This window comes from Mobula birostris, chromosome 7 (assembly GCF_030028105.1).
Source record: "Mobula birostris isolate sMobBir1 chromosome 7, sMobBir1.hap1, whole genome shotgun sequence".
NCBI classification, from domain to species: domain Eukaryota; kingdom Metazoa; phylum Chordata; class Chondrichthyes; order Myliobatiformes; family Myliobatidae; genus Mobula; species Mobula birostris.
The window spans coordinates 53634053-53651363 of NC_092376.1; the positions used below are offsets into that span (position 1 = coordinate 53634053).

The window sequence follows — 17311 nt, forward strand, 5'->3', positions numbered from 1 at the left end:
GGAGGTGTATAGGAGTGAGGTAGATCACCTGGTTGAGTGGTGTCGTAGCAACAACCTTGCACCCAATATTGTAAGACCAAGGAATTGATTGTGGACTTCCGGAAGGGGAAGTCAAGGTAACACACACCTGTTTTCATCGAGTGATCTGCAGTGGAAAGGGTGAGTAGTTTCAAGTTCCTGGGTGTCCAACATCTCTGAAGCTCTATCCTGAGTCCAGCGTATTGGTGCAGTTACAAAGAAGGCATGATGGTGACTATCTTTCATTAGGAGTTTAAGTATGACACCAAAAATACTTGCAAATTTCTATAGATGTGATGTGGAGAGCATTTTAACTGGTTGCATTACCATCTGGTATGAAGGGGTGACTGCGCCGAAAGTTGTAACTGCGTCATGGGCACTAGCCTCTCCAGCATCGAGGACATTTTCAAAAGGCGATGCCTCAAAAAGACGCATCTATCGTTAAAGACCTTCATCACCCAGGGCGTGCTCTCTTCTCATTGGTACAGACACCTGAAGAAACACACTCAATCTTTTAGAAATGGTTTCCCCACCTTCACAGATTTCTGAATGGGCAATGAAACCATGCACAGGTCAATTTTCTTTTCTCCTTTTGCACTACTTACTAAATTTTTTAATGATATATTTCTTATTGTAATTTATAGATTTCTTTATTATGTATTGCAATGTACTGCCTCAAAATTACAAATTTCATGACATTTGCTGGTGATATTAAACCTGATTCTGCTGAGTTCTCCAGCACTTTGTGTGTGTTACTCTGGATTTCCAGTATCTGCAGAATATCTTGCTCTTAATGTTAAGAGATGGATGGATTTCTGATTATGCTGGCTGCTTTCCTGAGACAGCAAGAAATATAGACGGTCCATGGTGGGAAGGTTGGTTACTGTGATGTGCTGAGCTGTGTCCACAATTCTCTGCAGTTTCTAGTGGTCATGGGCAAAACAGTTACCTATCAAGCAATGATACATCCCATCCACATAGGATGGGTGGAGCCTCAAGGTTAAAACTATGTAGTTCAAAGTAAGTCTATTATCAAAGTACATATATGCCACCATATATCCTGTGAGATTCATTTTCTTGTGGGCATTCACAATAAATAAATACAAGAAACACAATAGAATCAATGAAAAACCACCCTAACTAATGTGCAAAAGACAACAAACTGCAAATACAAAAAGAAAAATAAATAGTAGGAATAAATTACCAATAAATATCGAGAGCATGCGATGAAGAATCCTTGAAAGTGAGTATGTAGGTTTTAGGAACAGTTCAGTGATGAGGTGAGTGAGACTGAGTGAAGTTATCTCCTCTAGTTCAAGAGCCTGATGGTTGAGGGATAATAACTGTTCCAGAACCTGGTGGTGTGGGTCGTTGATGATGGATGCTGTTTTCCTGTGACTGTGCTTCATGTACATGTGCTCAATGGTGGGGAGGGCTTCACCCATGATCAACTGGGCTATATCCACTACTTTTTGTGGGCTCTTCTGTTCAAGGGAATTGGTGTTTATATACCATTCCTTGATGCAACCAGCAAATCAATTCTATAGAGTACACACCATCTATAGAAGTTTGTCGGTCTTAGATGACATATTCACAATATGTTATAAACTTCTTAGTTTATATTCACAAACTTCTTAGAAATGCTGCTGTGCTTTCTTCGTAATGGTATTTGCATGTGGGACCTAGGATAGATCCTCTAGAATGATAACATGAATAATTTAAAGTTGCTGACCCTCCCCCCCCGATCCCCCAATGAGGACTGGCTCAGGGACCTCCGGTTTCCTCCTCCTCAAGTAAATAATCTGTTCCTTGGTCTTGTTGAGACTGAGTGAGAGGTTGTTGCTGCGGCACCACTCAGCCAGATTTTCAACCTCCCTCCTAAATGCTGATTCATTACCACCTTTGATTCAGATACCAACAATGGTGTCTTCAGCAAACTTAAGTATGGCATTGGAGCTGTGCTTAAGCCTCTCACTGGTGCACCTCAAGTGAATAGAGCAGAGGGCTGAGTTCACAGCTTTCTGGTTCACCCGTGCTAATGGAGATGTTGTTACCATTCCGAACTGACTGGAGTTTGTAGATTGCACCTTTGCTGTCCAGATGTTCCAGGGTTGAGTGAAGAGCTAGTGAAGTGGCACCTGCTGTTGACGTGTTGGGACAGTAGGCAAATTGGAGCAGATCCAAGTTGCTTCTCAGGCAGGAATTGATATATTTAATCACCAGCTTCTCAAAGTATTTAGTCACAGTGGATGTAAGTGCTACTGGATAATAGTCATTGAGGCAGATTACCACATTCTTCTTAGGCACCAATATAATTGAAGCCTGCTTAAAGCAGGTGGTTACCTCAGACTGCTGAAGTGAGATGTTAAAGATATCGGGAATACTCCAGTTGATCAGCACTGGTCTTTAGTACCCAGCCAGGTACCCCATCTGGGCTGGATGCTTCATTTAAAGGTGACGTACCCTCATACTTGAGAGTTAAGTCCCCCGAGTCCTTCATAAGTTTGTTGAGACTTTTCAAAAGTACTTTACTTAAAGGGCAATTACTGGCTGCAGTTTGCAGTGAGAGTAGCTCGGAAGAAGTGCAAGTGTTTGATTTCTCTCAAAGCAAAGGAAAGTACTAGAAAATGTAAGGAAATCGAATAGTTAAGTACAGAATCTGCAAAAGAAGATACAGAAGCATTTCTCTTTACTCTCCTCCACCAGGCAATTTAGAACTTTGCTTTATGTCCACCAATACAAATTTTCCTTTTTTAGTGTATCAATCTAGATAACTTATTTGTGCTCAATATAAAGGTTGGCAAAGCATTTCTTTGATGACTCAATCAAGATTTGGATTATCTCTCTCTCCTGCTTATCGGGCAGCCATACAGTTCTACACATCTTACTAACTGGTCGATCTATGTATTGGTAGTTGAATGATCGTACCTTTCTTGTAAGTTGTCTTAGCATTAACCTTCATTTATTATTAGTTGTTAATCCTCATAAAGTGAGAAGTCTGTATGTTACTCTGTTGCTGTTTATCATGGAAATAAATAGAGCTTAAAGTTGAAAGGAAAGCAGAAGATTGGAATGTAGCAAATGTATTTCTAGTATTCAGATATGTTTGTATAAATCTGATTCGACAATGCTTAATGGTTAACCTCCTTAGTGTAAGTTTAGATTGGGCGCAGCATTTGTTAGGTCTGTCCAGAAAGGATTTCTGATGACACATGATGTGGACAAGCTGACTAGAGGAGAGGCCATACTGGATCTAGTACTAGGGAATGGACCTCAGGCATTGAATCTCCCAGTGGATGAGCATTTTGTAGACAGTGACCACAACTCACTGTCCTTTACTATAATCTTATTCAGAGATGAGAGTAAATAGTATGGAAAAGTACTTAATTGAGGGAGCGCTGATTATGATACTATTACACAGGAACTTGGGATCATAATTTGGGGACTGATGTTCTCAGGGAAATGTACAATGGAGATGTGGAGGTTGTTTAGGGACCATATTTATGGGGTTTTGGACAGATTTGCTGCATTGAAGCTGGGAAAAAATGGTAGGTGAAGGAACCATGCTTGACGAGAGGTGGATCATTTAGTCAGGAAGGAGGAGGCATACTTATGGTATAGGAAGCAAAGATCAGAAAGGGCTTTTCATAATTAAAAGAGCTTAAGAAGGAACCTAGTGGTAAAGAAGGTCTTTGCAAAGAGGTTTAAGGAAAACCCCAAGGCATTCTAGATGTATATAAAGAACAGGAGCTTGACTTGTGCGAGGGTAGGACAGATCACGGATAAGAGGGAAGATGTGCCTGGAGTTTTTGGAGTTGGGAAGGTTCTGAAAGAATACTTTGCTGCAGTATTCACCAGTGAGACAGACCTTGATGAATGAGAGTTCAGCGTAGCGCGTGTGCAGGAATACGTGTTGCAGGGTGTGTTGACAGTTTTGAAAAGCATTAGGATAGTTAAGGACCTGGGGCCAGATGAGATATATTTCAGGTTACTGTGGGAGTGAGAGAAGAAATTGCTACCCCATTGATGTTGATCTTTTCAGCCTCACTGGCTATAGGAGTAGTACCAGAAGATTGGAGGATGGTAAACATTGTTCCTTTAGTTTAATCCTGGAAATTACAGACCTATAAGTCATACATCAGTGGTGAGCAAACCTTGGAAAGGAATCTTGAAGACTGGATTTATGAGCATTTGAAGAACCATAGTCTGATCATGGATGGTCAGCATGGCCTTCTGAGAGCCATGTTGTGCCTCACAAGCTTGATTGATCTTTTCAGGAAAGTGACAAACTAAATTGAAGATAGATTGGTGGATTTTAATAAGGTGTTCAACAAGGTTCTGTATGGTAGGATCATTGAGAAAGTCAAGAGCCATAGAATTCAGGCAAATTTGGCTGCATGGATTCAGAATTGGCTTGCCCACTGAAGGCAGAGGTTGGTAGTAGATGAAACATATTCTGCCTGGAAGTCTGTGACTAGGGGTGTTTCACAGGAAGCTGTCTGGGACCCCTACTCTTTGTGATTTTTATAATTGACAGATGGTGAAGTGGAGGGTGGGTTGATAAGCTTGCAAATGACACAAAGGTTGCTGGTGTTCTGAATAGTGTAGGAGGTTGTTGTAGGTTACAACGGGGCTTTGACAGGCTGCAGAGCTCAGCTGACAAGTGACAGATCCAGAGAAGTGTGAAATAATATACTTTGGAAGATTGTATTTGAAAGCGGGATTCGTAGTAGTGTGGAGAAACAGAGGGTACTTGGGATCCATATCCAGAAAACCTATATAGCTGCCACAGCAAGTTGATAGGGTTTTAAAGAAGATGTATTTGCCTTCATTGGGGGATTGCATTCAAGAGCCACAAGTTAATGTTGCAGCCCTGTAAAACTCCAGTTAGACCATGTTTGGAGTATTGTGTTGAGTTCTGGTTTCCTCATTAAAGGAAGGCTGTGGGACCTTTGGACAGGATGCAGAGGAGATTTACCAGAATACTATCTGGATTAGAGAGCAGGTCTGATGAGGAAAGGTCGAGCAAGCTATGGATTTTCTCTTTGAAATGGCGGATGAGCGGCATTAGATACAGTGGACCGCTAGCACCTTTTTCCCAGGCTGGCAGTGGGTAATATGAGAGGACATAATTTTAAGGTGCTTGGAGGAAAGTATAGGGAGGATGTTAGAGGTAGTTAGAGGTAGGGAGTGGTAAGTGCCTGGAGCACACAGCCAGTGGGTAGTGGTAGAGGTATTAGTGATATTTAAGAGACGTAGATGATAGAAAATGAAGGGCTTTATGGGAAAGAAGGTTTAGATAGGTCTTGGAATAGGAGGGCTTCTGTGTTCTAATTCAGTGGTTCTTAGTGGTGTGGTTACATGTCCTAAGGAGATGTTATGGGAAATAGAAGTCATTGTGGGGGGGGGGGTGGATATTCAAGATTCTTCAGTGGGGGGGTGGTCATTAAGTGGCATCCTAACTTGAGGCACGAGACCTGACTGACCGTGTCAGCTCACTGCTGTCGTCAACATCTGACAGCCATTCCCAGTTTGTGCTCATTTTTAATTTTAATTTAGCCCCGTTAATGATGGATAAATATGTACGGCACAATCTCTGAGTCTAAAGGTGGTGAAGCCATGAATTCTGATCCTGCTAAGAAACTGTACAGAGGGTGTGTTAATACAATGTTACGTACCTGGAGTATGGTTTTATTCAGTTCCTGTCAGATCAGCGACACCACATGTGTCTTTATTGTAATACTGTAGTACGCTGTCAGATGAAGTCGTGACTCCATAAAAATTGCAGGAACACTTTCGAAAAAGACACCCTGAAAAGACCACTTATGGTATTACTCAGTTCCAGAAGATGAAAGAAGCATTTGAAAAGCTTTACACAGTCGAGTCATTTGTCAAGAAGGCTAAAAATAACCTTGATAGTCTCAATGCTTCTTATAACACTTCCAAAATGATAGCAAAGTGGAAGACATCATACAATTGGTGAAAGATTGATAATGCCAGCTGTATCAGAAGTGCTCACCACTGTTCTCAAAATGTTACCAGTATTTTAAAATCAATTCCTCTGAGTAATAACTCTGCAGCTCATTGTATTGACAAAATGAGTGAAGATATTGAGTATCAACTATGCACAGAGCTACAAGAAAACAATTCGGAATACAACTGGATGAGTCAACTGTGCGGGACAGCGAGGCATTGCTAATGGCATATGTATGGTTTATCAAAAATGGAAAGCTTATGAAGAAATTCTCTTTTGTAAAATGTTGAAAACAAATATCAACAGATCTCAAAATGTATATTGGGGATAAAAGTATTCCACTTAGGCACATGATTTCCTTGTGCAACGGATGGAGCACTGTATATGACAGGTTGCTATGCTGGGTTAGTGGCATCTATGAAAAAAAGAAATTCCAAGTCTATTTGCAATACATTATGTAATTTTTTGTCAATATCTTGCAGCCAAAAACCTCAGCCAGTGACTTTTTTTCAAGCATGGCTCCTGGTGAGATTTTCTGTTTTATCCAGGCAAGAAGTGCAGTGTGCACTTCTATCAGAAGATTGGAAATGTATAAGCAAAACATTGGGAGAGGAATGTTCTCATGATTTCCCTGTATGGAAAGTATGGCACTCTTTCATAGACAGCGATTTGCAGTCACTGAAGAAGGATTTTCAGAATTGAATCAGGGATTTGAACGATCTGGAAATTCCAGACTGGGTAATTAACCCATTTCTTTGCAAGGTGGAAGAATATGAAGGGAGATTGCAAGAAGAAATTACCGAAATTCAGAATGATAAAGAAGCAAAAATGCTTTTCAAAAATGTGGCTACACTGTCATGAAGTTTCCTGGTCTTTGGAGAAGAGCCGAACTGCTTTTCATTGCATTTCCATCCTCCCACCTTGTTGAAAGAGGCTTCAGTGCAGTGAACCATGTACTCACAAAAAACAGAAACCGCTTAGACATTGTTACGTGTGCGGACGCTGTCACAACTTGAACCAGGTACTTCAACTCTTGCTGAAAACCATCAAGCTCAAGGATCACATTGATATCGAAACTGCTGTACAGCACACAAGAACTGTGTAAGCTGGGTTTAAAGACAAATAAAAATTTAAAGGAGAATCATTTTTCTCATGTTAGCATATAGTAGACATGTTTTTATACAGGAAAGTGTGCTGTGCCTAAGACGAGCATGGGCAAGTATGAAGGTGATTTAGGGAGGTGTTGGGCTAAAAAAAACGGTTGGGAAACGCTGTTCTAATTCATAGTATGCTCTAATGGGGTTGGTGGATCCAAAGACATTGATAGGACACTTGCCTAAAAATACCACTCTTCTGTTTGATTGTAATTATTCATTGGTTGGTAAGTATATCTGGAAGATTTTGTATCAAACTACTTTGTTAAGCAGGACCCTGGAACTTTTTGGAATACTGGAAATTTCTGTTCTGACTACATTGATGGTAAATAAGTAGAAATATATGACTCTGATTCCACATCTATCTTCTTTGCACCCTCAGGTGTGGGAATGACTGCTTTAATTAACAGTGAGGAGATATAATGTGCTGAAAGTCTTTCTGTGTTGTTGACTTATGAATAATTAACTGTTCAATAAATATTAGACTCACAAAATGCTGGAGGAACTCAGCAGGCCAGGTAACATCTATGGAAAAAAAGTATAGTCAATATTTCAAGCCGAGACCTTTCACCAGTCCTGCTGAAGGGTCTCGGCCTGAATCATCAATTGTACTCTCTTTCAGTGATGTTGCCTGGCTTGCTGAGTTCCTCCAACATTTTGTGTATGTTGCTTGGATTTCCAGCATCTGCAGATTTTCTCTTGTCAATACCTATTAGGTTAAAGATTTTTAGTGAAACATTCAGAATCTTTGAGCAAATTTAGTGATGGTGGTGGACTCTCCTAAATTACCTTGCTCCCACACTCTTTGGATAATAAATGTTTGTAAAATGATTTCTAAATAATATTATTCTTAAATTGAACTGTTGACCCTTGTGATTAAAAACTACGTAGACATACCTGTACTGCTTGAGTTGTTTGAGGCAGTTGGGCAGAGAAATTTGATGTCCTTTAGGATTTGGGGATGTGAATTACAATCATAAATCAGCTACAGACAGTTTGCATGGGACTGAATGATGATTTCTTAAACAATCTTTTTGATATTGCGTTTAATCTGCTTCCAATTATAAATGGTATACTTGTTCATTGTTGTTAGTGTCAGTAAAACACATAGAAGCTGAAAACATTTTAATTGTGACTTTCTGTAAAACTTTTCACTTTTGCAGAGTGAAAGCGTCCGTCCACTTTCCTTGTCGGGCCACGTGGGATTTGATAGTTTACCGGATCAGCTAGTCAACAAATCTACCTCCCAGGGTTTTTGTTTTAATATTCTTTGTGTTGGTAAGTACTTGATCATTTTGTATTCCAGTTCAATTTGGTTGAAGGGTGATCAATAATGTTGATCGGGTATCTGCAGAATTTCTTTTCTTGAGAGTAAGCAAAAAATGGGGCAGGCAGTTCATGAAGAAATCACTTTTTGATCTGAGGGATAATAGAATTTCGCGATTTGTTGCCTGAAATGCTGTCATGGCAGAGTCAATGAAGTTTTCATCAAGAGCTTCTTTGAAGATGGTGCGAAGGTGGGCGTATTGATCTTATATTCTGATCAGTTCTGATCTCATTAAAAACTGTAACAGGGTCAAGGAATTATTTTCCTCTATCTTCTCCATTGTTTTTCTTTGCCTGCAATCAGCATGTCCCTTTACCTAATTCTTTTTCCCTTCCTTCTCACATCTCCACTGAACAATCGCTGTAATCCCTTTTCCCCATCTTTCTTTCCTTTCTTCACCCGCTGCCCCCCCCCCACCAAGCACTTTTATTTTGTGGTCACTGGAGTTAAGATAAAACATTGATTCTAAGTAGAAAGGCTATAAGAAACAAAAGGGACTGGTAAGTTGATTTTAAGTCACATGTACCAAGGTACAGAGGAAAACTTTGTTTTGCATGCAATCCATTTAGGTCACTTCATTACAATGGTGTACAGGTATTAAGGTAGTAAAAGGGAAAACAATAAACGTTTGCTGTCCTCTAAAAGCACTAAAGATATTATAACCATATAACCATAACAGCACGGAAACAGGCCATCTTGGCCCTTCTAGTCTGCTGAACTTTCTTGTGCTCTTCAATTAACTTTGTGATTCATTAAGACATCCTATTTCCTTCTGAATACCAACACTTTCAATCTGTCAACATTTAAGTAATAAGCCTATTTTACAACTTATTTTTAGCAAAGTGGAGGACCTTGCATTTTCAACATTGTACACCATCTACCAATATCTGTGACCAGTTCTTTATCCAGTTTATATCACTCTGGAGAGTCTTTGTTTTCTTCACTATTTTTTACTCTGTCCAATATTTTAGCTTCCCCTCATCTACATCATTGCTATGGATGTGAACAGCCAGGTTTCAGCACTCCACTTGTTAAAGCCTCATGGCCCAAAAATAACATAGGTGCTTTTGCAGTTTTTTTTCTGGTAGCCATTCCTTAAAAATCCATATCAAGCACTCCTAATTTTGTTCAGTTTTCTTTTGTATCACATCCTTTTGAAGCCTTTTTGAGAATCAAAATACATCGTACAAGTTCATAATCATTTTTTTCCACTAGTCACAATCTCAAGGTGTTCCTAATAGTTTTGTAAAACATGATTTCCTTCTCATGAATCCTTGTTATATTTCCATGAATTCTTGTTGTATTTGCATGATAATTAAGGATGTTCTAAAGTTATTACAACTGACAGGCACTATATTTCTTTTTGTATGCTATATTTATATCTCTTCACAAATCCTGCTTTATTTTTCAAGGTGGATATCTAGTGTTAGAGATTTGGATGAAGTTTTATTAACTGCGTTTGCTCATTCGTTATGTGCTGTGTCATGCAACATAGGTGATCATGGTCTTTCCATGACCATGATTGTTCTTGGCAAACTTTTCTACAGAAGTGGTTTGGAATTGTCTTCTGAGCAGTGTCTTTACAAGATGGGTGACCCCAGCCATTATCAATACTCTTCACAGATATTCTGCCTGGCGTCAGTGGTTGCATAACCAGGAATTGTGATGTGCACCAGCTGCTCATACGACCAGCCACCACCTCCTCCCATGGCTTCATGTGACTCTGATCAGTGATTTGTGGGGGGGTGGGGAGGTGGCTTAGTAGGTGATACACCTTGACCAAGTGTGACCAGCAGGCTGGCAGGGGGAAGGAGCACCTTACACCTCCTTTGGTAGAGCTGTATCTTCACTCCACCATTATTAACTGCAGAGAAGATAAAATATAGTTGGAGATACAAGACTGCTGGATCGTGCAGCAAAAAAAGAACTTAGTGAATCAAGCAACATCTGTGGAGGCAAAAGGATGGCCAACATTTTGAGTTGACATTCTGAGTCAGGGCAGAGAAGACAGTTACTTGCATGGGCAGGATCTCTGACAATGAACCTTTGAGTGGGAATATTAGTGGCACTCGAGAAAAATATCTTACAATGTTAGTTTATATTGTACCAGAAAGATAAAATACATGGTTGATATGATTAGTAAAAGCAGCAGTTGAGTAGTTAAAGAGAAACTTGAGATATTCCAGTCAGGTCTTGTAATTGATTAAATCTTCTGTATGCTAGATATGTTTACATTGTGCTTCTTGAATTTCAAGATGCATAAACGGCCATAAGTTTGAAAATCTGTGTCTATATGTGATGAATCAAAGAAGTCAATTGCCAATTTAGCTCTATGTAATTACAAACTTTTCATGAAATGGAGAATATCTTTTCAAATTTTATTACCTTAGCATTAATTGAGTTATCTTATGGAATGAATTGTGCAGTAGTTAAAGCTAAATCTCAGTAGATTTTTCTGTAATTTTATTTTCCCTTTTCTGAAACGAGTGCCAGACTTGTTTCATTTATTTGAAACTTGTTCTCTCAGGTTTATACTTTAATCTATATCAAGATTTCTTAAAGCTTGTTAAATATTGCAGATTGCACAATGTCATCTCTTTAACACCTCCCTTAAAAGTAGGAGATGAATATTATTTCAATTAGAAGTCTGTTTGTGTTACTAATGAGTTCTTGTTCTGCATTTATATGAAGTCCTTCAAAGAAAAAGATATACCTTTGTGGCTTGCTGTTAACAATATACTCTAAAATACCTAGTTATATGATTATAGGTATTATAACTTTGTTTTGTAATTTCAGGAGAAACTGGCATTGGAAAGTCAACCCTTATGGATACTTTGTTCAACACTAGCTTTGAGAATAGCCAATCAACGCATTATGAAAGTCAAGTAAAATTGAAGGCCCAGACTTACGAACTACAGGAGAGCTCTGCTCGTTTAAAACTAACCATTGTGAATTCAGTGGGCTTTGGAGACCAAATAAACAAAGAAGATAGGTAAGTGTTTACAGTGGTGCTGTCGCATCAGTACTTGGGCTTCAGTTATTCACTGTGTAACAGTATACAGTGGATTCAGGTTAATTGGGCCATTGGTTAATTGGGGCAGCTGTTTATTCAAGACAACTCTTAAAGAACAAAAACTAATCAAGAAAGTGGCCAAGATTCCCTTCATTTATTTGGGACACTATGCTGCTTAATTGGGACAGGAGACTTGCCAGACAGTTTCTAACTAGTGTCAATCGCATGTGCTTGTGTGGCCGTTAATCACAGCACCATACTCTGAGCAAACAGTTTTTAAAAAGTTGTCCCAAACATGAGGAAGTGTGCAGATGCTGGAAACTCAAGCAACACACACAAAACATGCTGGTGAATGCAGCAGACCAGGCAAAATCTATAGGAAGAGGTACAGTCGACATTTCAGGCTGGGACCCTTTGTCAGGACTAACAAAGAAGAGATTTGAAAGTGGGAGGGGGAGGGGGATCCAAAATGATAGAAGGAGGGGGAGGGATGGAGCTAAGAGCTGGAAAGTTGATTGGCAAAAGGAATACAAGGCTGGAGAAGGGAGAGGATCATGGGACGGGAAGCCTGAGGAGGAAGAAGGGAGGAAGGGAGCCCAGAGGATGGAGAGCAGGCAAGGAATTATAGTGAGAAGGACAGAGAGAAAAAAAAGGAAAAAAATAATAAGGGATAAAAGTTGTATGTGTTCAAAAAGCTGTGATTTTTATCACTGATAGTTGGTGAGAAATAAGCAGCAAGACAATCAGAACTGTTTACTCACTGCAATTTCAAGTATTTAGGCTTGGAGATACTACTTAACAGCTGAGAGTGAAAAATGAAATGATTTTACTACTTCAAGTTAGAAATTTTGAAGAATTTGAAGGTTTTGACAATCATTTTGAATATTACAATGAAAATGAAAATTTGGAGGATGTAATCATCGATAGAATTGTATGAAAGCAGTCCACCATCTGCACTGATTTTGGTTATTTACTGTCAAAGGAACGTGACGTGGATGAATTCGTCCGTCGATAAGTATTAGGAATTAAGGCACAGTTTTATAGTACTGCAGTAGTATTGGTAATGTTCTAATTTGTTCTGAATTTTATTTAAATACGTAATTTGTTACTCTTTGACTCTTTATGCTTTTTTAACTATTTCAATTAAAAACTTCGGCCAATTGGGGCTGTTGCTTAATTGGGTCAAAATGTACTGGTCCCTATGTGTCCCACTGAACTGGAATCCACTGCGTCTCAATGATATGGATGAAGAAAACTCAAATGTAATATTTATAAGTTGTGAGGAAGATGCATAGTCTCCATTTTGATTTAACAACACAAAATGCTGGAGGAACTCCGAAAGTCAGGCAGCATCTATGGAAGGGAATAAGCAGTCGATGTTACGGACCAAGACCCTTCATCAGAATTGGAAAGAGAGGGGCCAGAATAAGAAGGTGGAGGGAGGAAGAAGGAGTACAAGCTGGCAGGTGATAGGTGAAACCAGATGAAGGGGTAGGTGGGTGGATGTGGTGGGTGGGGTATGAAGTAAGAAGCTGGAAAGTGGTAGATAGAAGAGGCAAAGGGCTGAAAAAGAAGTGGACCCTGGAATAAAGGGGAGGAGGAGGGATTCAGAGGGAGGTATTGGGCAGGTGAGAAGAGAAGGAGTGACAGAATAACCAGAATGGGGATTGGAAAAAGAGGGGAGGATGGAGAAATTGCTGAATGTTAGAGAAATCAATGTTTATGCCAGCCTTTTAGAGCCTCAGCAACACAACCTTGATCCTTATCGCATTGCATCTCCGTTCTTCTATAACCATTCAGATAATATCTTTGTCTTCAGAAAGAAAGTAGATTATGCATTTATTTATACATCTGCTATTTGTATGCCCATTCATCCAACTTGTCTAAATCACAGTGATACAAGAGATCCTGCAGATGCTGGAAATCTTGAGCAACACAAAATACTGGAGGAGCTCGGCAAGTCAGACAGGATCGATGGTATATAAAATAAATTGTATTGAGTGTAATGAATAGATGATGTGTTCATCTCAAGTGCTCATGCTTTGCGTCTTGAAGTATCTTTTAACAGAAGGTAGTTGTCTCCTTCACTGAACTTGGTTTCATTCTGTGTGGGAGCAAGTATAGAGCAGGCTTGTATAGCAAAAACTTATATATTCTGTAAGCCCAGTTATCTTTACTAATGTTGCAACTATTTAATTGGGAGGGGGGAAGAAACATTTCCACATGCTGCAAAAACTGCAATATATTCTAAATTAAACCCTAGAATCCTGTGGTACACTTTGGATTGTTTTGCCACCTATTTGAAATTCTCCCATTCAGTTTCCACAAATCCTGCAAATCAATTATCTTAATTACATTCAATTGCCTTTTATGGAATCTTAATTTTGCCAAGTAGAACTTTTGTAAAAACCATGCCCTCTTGTGGCATTAGGAAAAATGGCTCTTTTGTATTTTCTTTATGCCAATTAATTTGTAGCTATTGTTTAGACGGATATTGGTAAATCTTTTGTTTTGTTACGGTATTTGCATTTAGAAAATCAAGTAATCCCTACTGATAATTGCATTGCCCTAACACCTTCAAAGGTTTATTATTGGGCCCCTCTATTCTTGTTTCCTTTCAAAATATTATGTAAAATCTTCATGTTTGACCTCCAAAATCTGTTTTATCAAATCATGTTGTTCACGTTAAATTCTGTCTGTCATGTCTGGTCTGTTCTAATGTGCGCTACACTAAGAAAAATTTTGCCAACATGTTAATCATTTACAAACCTTAAAATTGTACTTCCCTCTCTTTTCACCCCTCCCCATCCCATGTTTTTCCTTACACCAGAGTCAAGTTACCAGCATCCCTCTAATCACACATTTACATTTTCTGATCGCATTTGTAAAGTGCTTTATCAAATGCTGCCTTCATCCCCTCTTCTATGTTAAATTCAAATTCTGTCAGATGACCAAATTTGTCTACCACAAGGTCAAGGGGTGCTTGTCCGTTATTAAGCATCACTTGTCTTATCGAGGCTTAATGTTGACCATGACAATGGTTGACAGTTATATTTTAGGAAAACTTGGGGGGATTTCTGCTGCCTCCATCCAAACTTCCCTAAGTAAAGTATGATTCATTCTGGGTCATCTGTGCAGTGTGAATCTAGTTCGTACTGTTTTTCTACTTTCTTTTTTCCATTATCAATTCTTGACCACATGAATTTGAATATATTATAATTGTTTAGAAATTTTTGTCCTTCCATTCTCAGCTGTTAGTCCTGTTGAATGTCCCAGAAATGTTGATGAGGCAGAAAACACTATCTTCAATATTCATTTTGTCTGTTGCTCCCAATTCTAATTCCTACAAGTAAAATACTCACACATAAGCATATGTTTGGCTGCTAGTGCCTTCCTTTATTTCCTTTTTCCTTTATCCTTAAAACAATGTGAACATTTTACTAATACAGTTTACATTATTCAAATAGAAGAAGCTGTTTATCCAGGTGGCCAGGCAGCATCTGTATTATGTTCCAGGTGAAAGATGCTTAAGTAGAATTGGTTTTTATTAAGTTTTTAATTGAGTCTTTCTCACGAAGTTGATTTAGTTAAAACTTTTAAGTACAAATGAAAATGACAGCTTTTATGTTCTTTGTTGTGTAGACTATAGCTGATGGCTACTTATTGATGCTTAACTAAATTTTTATGCAGCTTAAAAAGTGTCAAGGATACTACAAGTTAAAGTATAGGTTTTAATTACTGGAAAATCATTCTTAAATGTTAGCTTAATACTGAAGATCACGAACATCAACTGAGTATTGTGGGATCTGAGATGGCTGATAATTGTGTGTGTGGAATCAGCAGATTCTGCCACAGGTGGAGTAGGAGTAACATAAAGGGATGGGCAAGTGGGTAGCTTAGGAGATGGCGTATTCCTTCCAGCATTTTAGCATGATTCTGCATGCCCTAAATCCATAAATTTGAGCAATTTAGTACCAACGTGAGTGCTGTTGCTTCACTTTGAGTCGACCAGATATTCCCAGGAGTTGATGAGGAAAATAGAACTTTGGTATCCATTTGCTATACTGAATAGTTAGCTATATTTATGTTTTTGTGAAGTTTATTTAACTGCCAATATTGCCATTTGAACATCGATCTAATATACATGCTTAATGAGCATGTAGTAGCAATGGATAATTTGTAATCTTTATTCCTATCTTGTTTCTCATATGTTTATTTTTGAATTTTCATTAGCTATAAACCTATCATTGACTACATTGATGCACAGTTTGAAGCTTATTTGCAAGAAGAGTTGAAGATCAAACGTTCATTACACAATTATCATGATACCCGAATCCATGCATGTCTGTACTTCATCTCTCCCACTGGCCATTCCCTTAAGTCATTAGATTTGGTGACAATGAAAAAGCTGGATAGCAAGGTAGGTCAAATTTATTTTTTAAGAATAAGCATTGAAAGTAATTTAGATGTATTGCTGTTTTCATTTCCTTGTTTCCTCATGAGTTTTGTTGAAGTAGAACTTTGATAATCTGCTATCCTAATGTTTGTAAATCGTGCTGAAAGGGCATTTGCCATGTATTTTGGTGATTTCCATGTTCCTTCCAGACTCTCCAGGGACCTGTTTCCTGGACTCTCTTAGAGCTTACTGGGTTCACAGCTAAATTTATAATATTGTGCAACATTTTATTTAAATGTACGTTGGGGTATTATGGGAATGACATCTAAAGTCTGCCAGCCCAGCCCCACCAAAATCCTGAGTGTGATGTATTATTGGTGTTTTACAATGGCAGGTCAAATCAGTAATAAAGAAAGCAAATGCAATGTTAGCATTTATTTCAAGTTCAAATTCAGTTTAATGTCGTTCAACCATACACATGTATACTGCCAAATGAAACAATGTTCTTCTGGACCAAAATGCATAACACAGTACATATAACTCACAGACACAACACATAAAGTAATATTACTGCAAATAAATTAACAACTAATAAGGTGTATTGAATACAAAAGTTAAAAAAGTAAACAGTATAATACTCATTCCTCCAAGATGCAGCATAGAGCGTCATAGGAAGTCATTCCTGCCTGTGGCCATCAAACTTTACAACTCCTCCCTTGGAGGGTCAGACACCCTGTGCCGATAGGCTGGCCCTGGACTTATTTCATAATTTACATATTACTATTTAACTATCTATGGTTCTATTACTATTTATTATTTATGGTGCAATTGTAACAAAAACCAATTTCCCCCTGGGATCAATAAAGTATGACTATGACTACTGGCACTTCATACCTGATGAGACCTGGGTGGTGGCAAGGAGCTCAGTAGTTTTACAGCCTGGGGAAGAATCTGTTTCCCATCTTGTCCTCATGCTCACCTTCCTGTTCACTGAGGTTCAAAGAGATTGTTGGACAGATGGAAGCGTATGCAGTGCTCCAGATAAACATCTTTGATTGATGGAAGAGAGACCCTGATGAGCCTCTCAGCAGTCCTCACAATCCTTTGTAGGAACTTGTGGTCAGATGCCTTGCAATTCCCATGCAGCTGGTCAGGGCACTCTCAATAGTGCTCCTGAAAACTGGAATATAAAAACTAGGATTTCCTGTTGATGTTTGTTAAGGTGTTGGTGAGACAGCAGTCGGAATATTGTGAGTAATTTTAGGCCCCATATCTAAGGAAGGATATGCCAGCTCTAAAGAGGATCCAGAGGTTCACAAGAATATTCCCAGGAATAAAAGACTTAATGTGTGGAGAATGTTTGATGTCTCTGGGACTGTTATGAACGGAGTTCTTGTTGGAGTTGTCTCAATGGAGGTTGAGAGGGAAC

The 17311-nt window shown here is 38.8% G+C and overlaps 1 protein-coding gene across 4 annotated transcripts in view; it reads left to right on the forward strand.

Moving 5' to 3' along the window:
• septin10 (septin 10) overlaps window positions 1-17311 on the forward strand; it is a 90864-nt gene that overhangs the window by 43519 nt on the left and 30034 nt on the right. For all 4 annotated transcript variants that reach the window (XM_072263166.1, XM_072263168.1, XM_072263170.1 and 1 more), the window contains 3 exons: window positions 8310-8424; window positions 11270-11465; window positions 15720-15906. In XM_072263166.1, the coding sequence (XP_072119267.1) occupies window positions 8310-8424; window positions 11270-11465; window positions 15720-15906 (498 nt within the window). The remainder of the gene's footprint in view (window positions 1-8309; window positions 8425-11269; window positions 11466-15719; window positions 15907-17311) is intronic.